Source organism: Topomyia yanbarensis, chromosome 1 (genome assembly GCF_030247195.1).
Source record: "Topomyia yanbarensis strain Yona2022 chromosome 1, ASM3024719v1, whole genome shotgun sequence".
In the NCBI taxonomy this organism is placed as follows: Eukaryota; Metazoa; Arthropoda; class Insecta; order Diptera; family Culicidae; genus Topomyia; species Topomyia yanbarensis.
This window is the reverse complement of record NC_080670.1, coordinates 7,604,531-7,617,631: the sequence shown is the minus strand read 5'-3', so window position 1 is coordinate 7,617,631 and position 13,101 is coordinate 7,604,531. Positions and strand designations below refer to the sequence as shown.

Below are 13,101 nucleotides of genomic sequence, written 5' to 3'. Positions count from 1 at the left end.
CGCCATTGTTTTTCTTTTCTCCTCCCGCATGCCAAATGTCACAGAACCACGTTAGTTTAAAACTGTGAAAAAATAGACCGGGCGGAACTGTTTACAAGCAACAAATTGCTTTAAGGAGTTTGCATATTCGGCCACTGGAAGCGCCACAATTAATCTAGTAAAGTTTAGTCGGAGTTCTGGCTGGTTCTAGTTAGTATTCCGGCTCCAGTGACACAGCTGATTCTAATTAGTTATAGTTTAGTTTGCATTCTTCCAAGATCTTTCTTTTGTGTACTTCAAGATCAATTTTTAAAAACCACAACAATAGCTCAAGGTTCTTTCAATTCTTCACCCATCGCAGTAAGCCATTTTCTCAGATGCAATGTCCAGACGGAATACAGATTTTCTGTCGCCGCCACAGATATCTTCTTGAATCAGTAGATGTAGTAGTTGTAAATCTGTAGACCTCAGCTTTTTACATGTACCAATATGTGTGGCCAATCCTTAACACGTCGGGACTATTTTCAATTGAATTACTACGAAAATGTAAACACATCCATGTTTCCAGTAGAGGTTTTACGACACTCTTGAAGCCCTTCTTGAAACTTATAATTCACTTGTAGCGTGCTATAAAACTAGAAATGCTACTTGGTTGTTTTTTTGCTTATCGTCATGAATTTGAGTTGCCACCTTCTTGTAAACCGACAGTACGGCTCGTTTTTAGCTCGATGTATGGTTGTAGACGGCACTAAAAAATTACTTGCGATATCTCAGATGGAGAGGTTGGTGTTCCGCTAGAAACAGCTGAACCACTCTTCATCCGGTCGTTTTGCGGCCTTCGGCTTGCGATTTCCACTCGATCCAGTCATCCTGGTTGTGTTCCGTAATATATTTTTTATGATAGTGGCAATTGATTTGGGCACATTCAATAATTTCGCCAAGTTGGCGTGCGATTAGTTCGCGTTTTTGAGCCACGCGAGCTTAATTTTGCTCCATTGCTCCTCTTGCTTCGATGCCATTTCCACAACTGAAGAGCAAATGCCAAAATCAAAAAGTATGCTACACGTACACGCAGGAAAAAGATTTGTAGGTTCAAAAAAAAATATGGATTAAATTCAATAAATAAAATTATTGGTCGGGGGACAATAAATTTATTTATTGAATTCAATGAAATTTGTTTCAATAAAAAAGTATTACTCCATTTTTTAATAAATATTTTGTTGAAATTAAAATAAAATTATTGAGATTAAAACTGTTTTTATTGAAAGCAAAAATTTATTGTTGTTCTAATAAAAAAAAAGTTTTCAGATTAATAAGTTTGATGATCGAAGTAATGAACAATGATTGGATTCAAAAGCACATATTTTTTAGTTTAAATATGCTTAACTTTTCTGCGTGTATACATTTTTAAAATGAGGGGTGTGCAGTAGAAGTTTACCAATTTTGATCGCAACGCCATTTATATGCAATCAAGTCAAAATTTTTGCGCAATCTACAGTCGGAAGTTATTTTTACTATTCACGTCATTGTTACTGCAACCACGGAACGGTTTCTTCCACCCGATCTGTTGCACTATAAACCGGTCATGTCAATTCAAGTCATTTTAAGTGAATTAAAAGAACGTAGCCGGCGTGAACTCTACACTGGACGAATCGCTCGCATTATATATGTGGGTAGATGCTCTGTTTCGTTCATTGTTCAGAAAACCTAACCTATACTAGTTGCTCGGTTACACCACCCAAGAAACAACCGCGCACAGTATCTCCGGGCGAAGGGTAGCATTGCAGCGTGTGAACCGTATCTGCTAACGGATTGGGAAGAGAAATAACTTTGAATCACAAACTAATTCAAATGTTTCTCACCGCTGAGCTCCACCACGAGGTTTCGCAGAAACAGCAAAGCTTACTGTCTGGAACTATTTTTGCTCTCCACCATGACGTAATAGATCATTCGACCTTTTCATTTTAGTTGAATTCCAAACTAGAAATCAAATTCAACGACGTTTTTCCGTGCTTCTTCTACGCAACCGCTAGTTCAAATAATAGAGAATCGAAGCGGGTTTAACCCTCATTCAATCCAAATCTTCCTATATGTATATATGATGTGATGGGAGGACGCAAGAGGTGGAAGAAATCAAATCCCGCATCCCAACCAGCCAGCCAGCCATCATCGCTCGCAATATACCAAGTCATAGCGAAATGAAAAAGTAGAATAACAAGACCAGTCAGTAACTGATAAAACTTTACACAACTAACACGCTGCCAAGCCGGTGGGGGATTGTGGTGGTAAGGGCGATTGTTCCGAACCGAGAAGAACTGAAAGAAGAGGTTGACGACCTCCGATCGTGGTAGCGTCGCGGCGAACTGAATAAGTTTCACCGCCGCAAAAGTTGCTGGAACTTACTTGAAAGGGCAACTCGTGCGCAGCCGTAGTCGTCGCAATGCAATGACGAAATATTGCCAATGTGGATCCTGTTGGCTTTGTTTTGGGGGCGAAATGGGACAATGTCCCCTAACATTATAATTAATAGAAGTCAGTTCCGGGTTGGTGTAGGTATCAAACAAAAATAAATGCCAACCAGTGGAATGTTTAGATACTAATAGGAATCTCGGATCCAATCACTTGTTTGGTAGTTCGTGGAAGTTACTTTCTTTCACGATATGTAAAAAGAGATTATGCCTTCTAGAGGGCGCAAAATACTATGCATTTACTGGTCGAACTATTCTGTCTTACTTCAGCATATCGGTTCTCATTGTCTTGTATGTATGTACAATTAATGTCAAACTAATTGATCGATATCAAGATGATATGATTATGCGGGATGTGAGACGCTACTCTGAATAGCGTCATCAAATGGATAGGGTACAAATAGGCTCATTACCTAATAAACACTTTCAACCGAGTAGAAATGGAAATCAGCCACGATTTGCCCTCCTGTGAATTTCAGGGTCTTGGAAATCGACGAAAATCGATCGATTATGGGAATCGATCAAGTGCTCTAAGCAACCTGGTCAATGTGGTAATGTGACAGTTCCATAACAACGTGCCGCCATCGTCATCTACAATATTCCTTCGAAATGTTTTATTGTTTTGGAAACAGTGTTAAGAAAACGAATTAAAAAGTAGCCATCTTCCCATGTGAGTAAAAGGACCCATCAGCAGCATCACGCGACGTCCAACTGTTGTCGATGGGTGTGAGTCTAGTGTTTCACATGATCTTTGCTAGCCTGTGACTAGATCCACACTCATTAACAAAAGTTGGCATTCGGAAGCATCGTCCGTCTAGCGGCAGCAAGCATCAACCGGACAATCAGCCCCGGCAGCACCATCGATGAGGATGTTTACCCAACCAGAAGTCAATGTTTTATTGCTGCCAGCCTACTTATACTATTGTTGTGTGTACGCCGTTGATCCACCACATGCCATTTTTGCGTTGTTGTATTTTTTTTATATTCCTTATGTTACGTATATTCAAGACCTTCATTTGCATTCTCGAGTACCTATTCAGGTGGGTTGGAAAAATGCTCTTGCATGCTTTCCCTACACAACAGCACCTTGTAGGGGGGAACGGCACTGAATTCAATGGATTATCAACATTTATTAACAATTTAAATATTCCACTTGTATGTAGCCTCTGTTTCACGGTTGAATTCCTCAGGTGTTGTTCTCTCAGCTCCTTTGTATGGCTGGTGCTGATATATACTTGAGCAGTCTCTTTTCACTTATCGGTTTAACTGTTAGGGTAAGATCGCTATATTGACTTCGACAAGTGTTAATGCTAATACATGTAACAGCTAAATGTTGAGGATTTTGCTCGAACTGGTAGGCTAAATTGAGTCAACTAATTATTCAATCCTGGTTACTATGTCATATTCCTGTTGTACTGGTGGTTTATGGCTTTCACCGGAATACCATTCTCCCGAAAATAAAATACCGGTAATTTTTTACAGAAATAATCATTTAAAAAAACATTCCACTGAAATGATCAACTTTCAGATGAAAAAAATTCCCGCTGTGAACCAGCAAAATGACTGTGTATTGAGCGGATTGACGTTTCAATTTGGAGGCCAACAACTTTATAGATAGGATTCTGCGTGGAATTTCAATCAGTTTGAAATTGAAGGAATCGAGAAGGTATTGTAAGTGAATCTTGGTTTCGGTAGATTGAGATTTCTCACCTCTGGTCTAAGTAAAGGAATATCTTTTTGTTAGAAATGTGGAGCAGATAAGGCCGCGTGTTTATCGTCACATACAACAAACCGCCGAGCGAACTACGGTACGATGCGCTTGTCAACAATTCTGTCTCCTTCTTTGGTTTAAGGTAATCGGGGTCTAGTGGCACCCTGGAACGTTTGGCTACCTTATGCTCGAATCGTCCGATGAGCTTATCGTTGTAGTTCTCGATGTGAAAACCGAGGAACTGGCAATGTTTCCCTGAATTGGACGGTTTGAAGTGTCTTTGGAATCCTGGTATTCGCATTCCAAATGGCAGAAACCTAACAAGTCATCTACGTATAAATGAACACTTACAGTTCTTTTTCTTCACGTACAGACATACGTTTTGAAGATGCCGTCCTTTTTTTATTCCAGACCCGAGTTGACTGAAGGCACACACTTCGTCGTAGTCTGTACCGATTTGTTGCGAAAACCTTTGCGCTACGAGCCTTTTCTTTGTACCGCACAGTCTCGACACACTGGAACAACGCAGCAAGTTTTAGCAAGTCGTTATTCGTAGCATAGCTTCTCAACGCTGAAATTGACTCCCCAAAGATCTTGTCTCTTATTGACTTCGTGCCTCGCAACGTTCTCTACGCTCATCTGTCTTACTACAACCTAGATTCCACCGTACGACGTTTGGATTCAACGAACCGATTACCGCATGTATTCGAACTTTCTCCCCGGTCAAGGATCTGTTTGAGTTTGGTGAACCAACGCACAAGATCGCACTGAAAGTTTCGCGGTCTACATTTTTTATGACTTGACTCCTGCTATTTTTTTCAACGTCACTGGTGTACAGCTCCATGAAGAATGGCTTATGGCACCGGAATCGATGATCCATGGTCGCAATCCCCTTTTGCCTCTCTCTTTGTCCACTAAATAAGAATGCGGAAGAAACGGCATCCTTCTTTGGCTTGGAAGTGCTAGGCGTCTATTGTTCTTTTGCTTTGTCGCTCACAAGCAACCAGCAGAACTTTTTTTATGTCCCGGTTTCTTGCAGTAATGACATGTGATTGGTTTCCGTTTGCTTGAATCGTTCCCGTAACCGACCTTTACAACCGAATCTTGCTCCGACCCATGAAGTTGCGCTGCTTCGTCGAACAATTTCCGCTTTACCAGCGTCACATCATCAGATCTGCTTTCTAATGCGGTAGTCAACGTGTCATACGCATTGAGAAGGTTTCTCAGGACCACCCGAATAGAAATGTACAGTAACAAAACCATGATTTTCACTGTGCCAGTACAGTAATTTTACAATAATTTATAGTAAGTTTTAGTGTTATGCTACAGTACAAAAACAATAAACTTTAACGTTTTTACAGTAAATTTCTACGTAAAATAGACTTTTACAGTGAAAAAGGGGGGTGGTTATGTATCTTAACATTTAAAAAATCAATTTTTCTCCATACATTTTTTTCTCGAAAACAGCAAAATTTAATGTGAATGCACTGTATCAGTTTTTTGTTGAACAGTGAAATTTATTGTTACTTAAAATTTTATTGTAAATCTACTGTGAGAACTTGGCATCGAACAATGTTGAAACAGTAATAACTATAATATTTATTGTTTTATGATTGTTTGTAGGGTAAATGCTATTGTAAAATTCTATCCGGGCATCGCGATCATAACATTTTTGGCGAGCTGCTGTCCAGTGTTCGCTAACTGGGCGAAAATTTCTGCCATTGCGAACAAATGTTCCGCCATATCATAACCTTCTGAAAATCGCTTGTCATATAGATTCGCTTTAGGAGCGACATTTTTGAGGTTAGGCTGATTTTCTGATGGTGTCTTTGAAGGGTTAACCACGCTTCCGGTATCGTCCTGAATGCACAAATGAGGCCGTACTGATTATCCTCAATCGGCAAACCAATCGTTACCCAGATCTTGACAACCGCTGCATCCTACACAGCTGCTGCTTCGGCTTTGACCCGGCTCTACATAACGCCAGAGTTCTTTCCGAACGAGCAGCGGTTCCACGTTGAAACGCCAGCTAGCGTAATTATTGTTTAGTTTTTATACACTGAACCGATTTCCTTCTAAAATATTCACGAGAAAAACAACGAAAGTGACCTTCGAATTACTTTTTCGCAAGATGGTGTCACATGGCGAGACCGAAATATTGTCAATAAATATATTGACAAGACTGCTTCAATCCATCAATCCCATTTAAATTCTACAGAGCCAATATTTTCAAGATTACCTTACACCATCAATATATGATTTATTGTCAATATTTCCGCTCGTGTAGGGTCAGCATAAGAAACGCTACTAACTTGGGTAAGGGGCCATGCATAAATGACGTAGCATTTTGGGGGGTAGGGAGGGTATACCAAAATTGTGACGAAGTGTGACGAGGGGGAGGGTAGGGTCAGAAGTTGTGCGACGTAGCATTAAAGTTAAAACCCATTGTTTAGAGAAAACAATTTAATGATCATCCCCATGATTCCCAAGAGAAATAAATTTAAATTCAAACAAGTTACTTTTGATGCGGTTTTTTCATGAGGTAAATTTTACGATTCGCGGAATTGCAAGTTCGCGAAAATACAAAAAGATTTTGTATGCGGATTTAACTTGCTACATTAGTTAGCTAATGTTGCTAATTAGTAGACTTAGTTTGAAAGCTGAATTAAATTTTCACTTCGGATTCAACCAAACAAAATTTAGTAACGTATGCTTCTTACAATCATTGGCGGCTGCACGATTGTGAACTGAGAGAACTTCTCTTTATGCTCCCTTTGACTTATAAAATTCAAAACAAAACTATCAACACTATATTTGTCATGAAATGGGCTTATTTTGCACGCAATTTGCTGTTATAATGAAAATGTTGATAAAAGTCGTCAAACATTTTGAAAGGACATGTATTTAAAATAATTGAAAAACATATGTAATTTTTTTTTCATCTCCCGGGCGCTTTGCATGGGACGAGGGGAGGGGGTAGGTAAATGCTACGTTATTTACGAGGGGGAGGTTAGAATTTTGTGACCAAATGCTACGTGGGGGGAGGGAGGCGTCAAAAATCGCCGAAAAAAAGCTACGTCATTTGTGTACGGCCCCTAAGTAACGAACAAGGAATGACATTGAATTATAATTGAGTTCTACAAGATGACGACACGAATGAACTCATGATGAATGAAGTTCATGTTTGACAATTCTCGGTGGTTTGTTTACCTTGTCTGTTGCATGAGTGCGAGTGCAACGGGTGCTCATCTGTTACATTCGAACTCACGTAACTTCCATGTAAATAAACCACCGAGAATTGTCAAACGTAGTTCATCCGGCTCATTTTGTTGGGTTATGTCGGTTCGCGTAAAACCTAATGGTATGTGTGAGTCATGAGAAGTACACTGAGATAAATCATTTTTCTGAATTTGATTTCGTTGTTGCACGCATTTAATGGTGCATAACACTTTTTAGGCGGAGAACGCGTACGAAATAAAAATAACAAAAAATCCGTATATTTTTTCGAAAAATGTTTAACAAAAAACCGTATTAGAAAAACATGAGTGTATTTGAGTTTTTTATGAATCATTTTTCTTTCGGAAACGTTAAATTGTTTTCTGGAATCAATGGTTTTTGATGCCCGTAAATAATTTCAATCAATGCTGCGTCGCACATCTATTAACCCTACCCTCCCCCTTGTCACACTTCGTCACATACCATTCCTACCCCCTAAATTGTGACTCTTACATAATTTTTGATTGATTGACCTCGCTGTCGAGAGGAAACGCAAAACAGTTTCCATTAGCACCTAAGAGAAGAGACGACAACTGGCTTCTTGCTCTTCTTAATTTTCTCGACTTGGCCCTGCCGTAAATCTGAAGATGCACGAAATGTTGATGTGTATGAAAAATAGCCAGAGTAGATTCAGCAGCATTGTTTTCCATCCCGATTGTAAATATAATGAACGCTCATGACTGGCAAAATGACCAATCAGAAGCTGGTTCAATATTGAGGTTAGGACTGGATCAAATTAGCTACGCGATTGTCTTCTCTTCTCTTAGATTAGCACTAACTTGTGGGATAAAAATTCAACTATCCGGAACGTATCTGAGTCCGGATCTATACCTCTAAACGAGCTCTTTACTTCTGGAAAGAAACTTTGAAATAGTAAGATGTAAAGATCCTTTAGCGGTCTTCTCTTTTCATATACGAAATTACTCTTCTACTACACATTTTTATTAATCCAGTGTCCGACGATGAATAACCAGAAAAATGCAGTACGTTGTGAACTTACCGCAAACTAGTGCACGACTTCCCATCCCGGTTCAATACCCGGAAGAACTGCGGCATTATTCAAAGAAACGCGCCGATCGACAGTGTAGCATTTATCCAGCTGCATGGACCAACGGAACACGCGAATAGATCGGATGCAGAAAAGAGAAAAAACAAAGAACCATTGAAACAACGCCATCGCACCTCCAAACCCCAACCACCGATCGATGGAAATGGGACCCCCAGTGCAACTTATACAGGAGCAGCATCACATTCCAATAATTGAGCTCAATTTTCGTCGGCGTGCATGTATCTGGTGCACGGTATATTTTCAACCTCGTGACTAGATTACATGCTCGTCTATGGAGTTGAGAGCGAACGACCGCGGTCCTGGCATAGAAGACAGAATCGGATCTGCTGTTGGTTTGGCAGGGTATGTCGCGTTGAATTGCAGAAAATAGTGAAAATAAAATGCGTGGTCAGCGTGCTTGCTTTTCAAATCTTTATAGAAGCTTAGTCAATTTCACAATTATAGAAATTATAGTACATCAGCTCCTTAGAAAGTGTTTCACCGAATACCGAAATTTTTTTTTTCCTATTTTTGACCAACTTTTTCTATAGGATTCCAAAACAAATTTTCTTTCGAACTGTTAGGGTTATGAAACACGAATAAATTGTTTTGATCAAGATATATACTTCTTTCGCAAGGTTACAAGCTGCTCAATTTTTACATTCCAATTCTCAACATAATTCTAGAATATTTACAAGACTCTAATTGCATGAAAATAAAAGGTCAAAGACAGACTAAATTGATAGAAATTATCAATTTTTAATAATATTGCAAGAAAACAATTATATCAAAACTTCATTTTTCACCTTTAACTTAAACTGTCCTTGGCAGCACTGCTTTAACGGAACTCAATCAATTTAATGGTAATAACTTCAGTTCTACTGATAATGCTACGAATTGTGAGTGCTCAATTGAAAGCTGATAGCCCAAGTTATCAAGCTTACTTGTTTTTGTAAACAAATCTTGTGGAAACCAAAAGTTATAGTTGTTTAAAGTAATGGTGCCCTACAGACAACATAAGCAGGAAAGGGTTAATACTTCAGAGAATTATACTGGGATTTGAGCTTTGCGAAGAGTTGAATTTAGTACTATAAATTGGTTGGTGATCCTCTATTCATCTCCTTAGTCAAAACGCCACATTATTTCATTGATTACTCTATAATCAACAACAGGTTGCACTTTAATTAGCGCCAATATCTTTGCTTCGCTTCTACGAAACATTACAGTAACAAATCTTGTTAGAAAGTTGGAATCGATCTTCCGACTTTTCATCCTACGCCACATGGTATCATTGAACAAAGACTTAAAACGATGCTCGATTGGGTAGAATGAATGCTGGGGTGCTGAGATGAATTTGGGAGAGTCTACCCTACATACAGACTTATGCCGTTTTTGCTTGATCCTGAAACTAAATCAACCTTCAAAGTCCAACCGCTATCAGTTCAGACATTTTGAAAGCAGTTGGTGTTAGAACCTGACTCAGTTTTGCTTCAAGCAAAAACGACATAGTTCGCGATAAGACATTAGAAATCTTTCGTTAAAACAACGCGGAAGCACAATTTTTTTCAGTGGGGTTAAAGTGCTGCCGCATGTGAAAATAAAAAGTTCTGCTCGAATATCACCATAGCCTACTCTAGTACTACTTGATATTTTTCATCACAAATATACCGTACAAGCGATACGTTGGAAACGAGCCTTCCGAGCACGTTGTTCAACCAAGAAAATCATCTCTTCGTTGGAAAATATATTTTGAAGAGATTCATTTCGTAAGATCCTAACACCGGTTCTCATTCTTGTCTCTCACAGGCCAAAAAACCCGTTTCACGTCTTCACGCTCAAACTCCCGATCGGAACAAGGCTCAGTTCTCCCCGGCCAGCTATTCGCCCATGTAAGTACTGGATTATCCATCGATCCTCGAGCCAACTAACTTCCTTTCTCTTCTCTCATCACCAGTTCATCGTCAAAAAAATCCGACCCGAATGGACCGAACAACTCCGGCAACGTTGTGTACACATTCGGACATCCCCAGCTGCTTAAACAGACGACTTGGGCAACGACACCAGCGGACAACCGGCGGCCGCCGCTTTCGATCGAAGTACGGCTGTACAAGGGCGGTCAGCTGACGGCAGAACCGAACCACAGCAGTGTAACCAATGGGCCCAGCTATATGAGCGATGAGTGCAAGTATATGTACGATGCGAACTACGATCGGGTGCTGATTCTCGGCGATCGGATCTATGAAGGTGGTAAGCAGATTTGTAAGCGATTAACCGTAGAGCGGAATCTGGATTCGCAGGAAAGTCGAACGGCTGATGATGAGGGCATACCGAAGGATGATCGCGAAGTTAGTACGATCGAGGAAGTTTCGATTCATCATGTCGATTTTCCAAGTACGGATGTGATAAGCGTGATGGGTAGGATTGTGGTGCATCCGGAAAGAAAAGACGAGCGACACGCTATCGTTGATTATGATGAGATGACGCTTCGGTATACACAGTTAGATTTTAGTAAGATGAAAAGCTGGTCTGTTTTCCCCGGAGAAACGGTCGTGCTTGAAGGAGTCAATCCACGAGGAACTGCTTTCGAGGTTCGAAAAATCCACTACCAACGCAGTCTAGAACTGCCGGAAGCCCCAATGCAGCTTGGGAGAGAGCTTAATATCGTGGTTGCTTCTGCTCCCTTCACCGACAAGGAAGACCTGTTGTACGAAAAACTGTCCGATCTGCTGGCTTACTGTAGCAACAACAGTCCCGATGTACTGATCCTTACGGGGCCATTCGGAAACAGCGATAGTCAATTGTTTTGCACAATTGCTGAACCCTTCGAGGTGTATTTCGAGAAAATCATAACTAACATTATGAGTTCGATCTCTGCCAATACCGAAGTACTGATGGTGGCCAACCACGACGATATCATGTCGATGTTCGTCTATCCTTCGTTCCCGTACAAAATCAATAAATACTTCAAGAACCTTCACTTCCTACCGGATCCCTGCGTCGTTTCTATTAATGGCATGGAAATAGGCATCACTACAGTGGACATCATCAAGCATTTGACCGATGCGGAAGAAAGCGGAAATCCCATTGGGGATCGGATAAAGCGCGCATTCAACTACGTGTTTCATCATCGAACGTTTTACCCGTTGAATCCTCCACCAGAGCACGTCCCGCTGGATGTGGATCTGTTGAATGAGTTTGGTAACCTGCCCCGAGTACCGAATATGATGATTTGCCCGGGCGATCTGAAATGTTTCGTGAGGGTGAGTGCAAACAGGATGAAAAAAATCGATTCATAATTACTAATGATCTTTGTTTTCTTGCATATCTCAGGACGTCAACCGGTGCGTGTGCATCAACCCTGGACATCTAGTGGATTACGAGAGTGGCGAGGGCACGTTTGCACGTGTGGTCGTTCATCCGCCGGATGGTACAGCGGCTGTGCCATTTAACTATTTAGCTTGTCAAGTGGTTAAATCATAAGATCGTTAGTTTCATCAGCGGTATGTTGAAATTGTTATGGTATGGAATAAAAGATTTTCCTGGCATATGTAAGCAAATGTTTGAATAGATCAGAAAGAAATGCTTTTAGGCTGGTGCGGTATATGTACTAGAAGGTAGAAGAAATATGACGATTTTTTCATCAATATTGCTTAGAGTAGCGATTAAAAAACTTAATTACTAGGTACTCAGTATTGTCCTTTCTCTTTTAGTATGTAAGTGACCTCCAAATCTTTGTACCAAGGATGTATGTCGATTTTTTTTTCAAAATGTGCACATTGGATATTGTTCTGAAGGTCGCTTCAGTGGTTTTCAACTGAAGGTGAATTCATCTTTAGTGGTGAATTTGACCGTCCAACGTATTGACTTATTTTTGATCAAATCTCGACAAAGATGATTACGGCGTATAAGCCAACTGTCAAAATTTACTTCGAGTACGAATTCCGAACAAACCGTAACTCGCAAATCACACTTGGATAGGTTCCCAGGACGCCTAGAATATCATAATCCATCTTGACACATCATGTGGAACGAATTTCCGCAGTACCCACGAATCATTAACGACTTTCGAGCAGTTCATACAAGCCATGCTTTTGAACGAAGAAGTACGCCTACCGGGTATGCAATAGGCGCAAGAAATTAACTCCAACGGATATGGTAACGTATCGATTCGATAGAAGCGAACTTGCATGCAACGTTCGATAAATCAGCTATTCACCAGAAGGCGTCGCTTTCGCAAAAAAAAAAAAAAATTGAGCGAGACGTAGCGCGGCGCGAAGTGATAACGTTAAGTATAAATGAAAAGATGATACAATTGGAGACGATAAAAGGGTGTCTCCAACGGAATGTGTTGAAAATATCGAATCTGGGTATCTTTCACCTTATTGACATCTTAGATTTAAGCTTGTATTTTGTTCTCCCGCCAATTGCTATGTCGAGTGATCTGAGCGGGTGCGACCTCTTGCCCTCCCCTAACAATTCCACTACACGATACTTATCTTTATGTTTGTGTCTCTATCCCTTGCGAGATATCCAGGTCATCGAAATAATAAATCAAATAATTACTTTAGTTATTATATTTTATTGTTTTTTTTCTTCTTTCGTTTCTAATAGATAGATTT

General features: G+C 40.2%; 1 protein-coding gene across 1 annotated transcript in view; it reads left to right on the top strand.

Annotated features, from left to right (window-relative positions):
- Positions 1-12,027, top strand: part of LOC131676765 (DNA polymerase alpha subunit B) — a 43,022-nt gene extending 30,995 nt beyond the window's left edge. The window contains exons 3-5 of the mRNA XM_058956067.1: positions 10,289-10,371; positions 10,437-11,742; positions 11,813-12,027. Coding sequence (XP_058812050.1) covers positions 10,289-10,371; positions 10,437-11,742; positions 11,813-11,962 — 1,539 coding nt within the window. The 3' untranslated portion in view covers positions 11,963-12,027. The remainder of the gene's footprint in view (positions 1-10,288; positions 10,372-10,436; positions 11,743-11,812) is intronic.
- Positions 12,028-13,101: the final 1,074 nt, after the last annotated feature.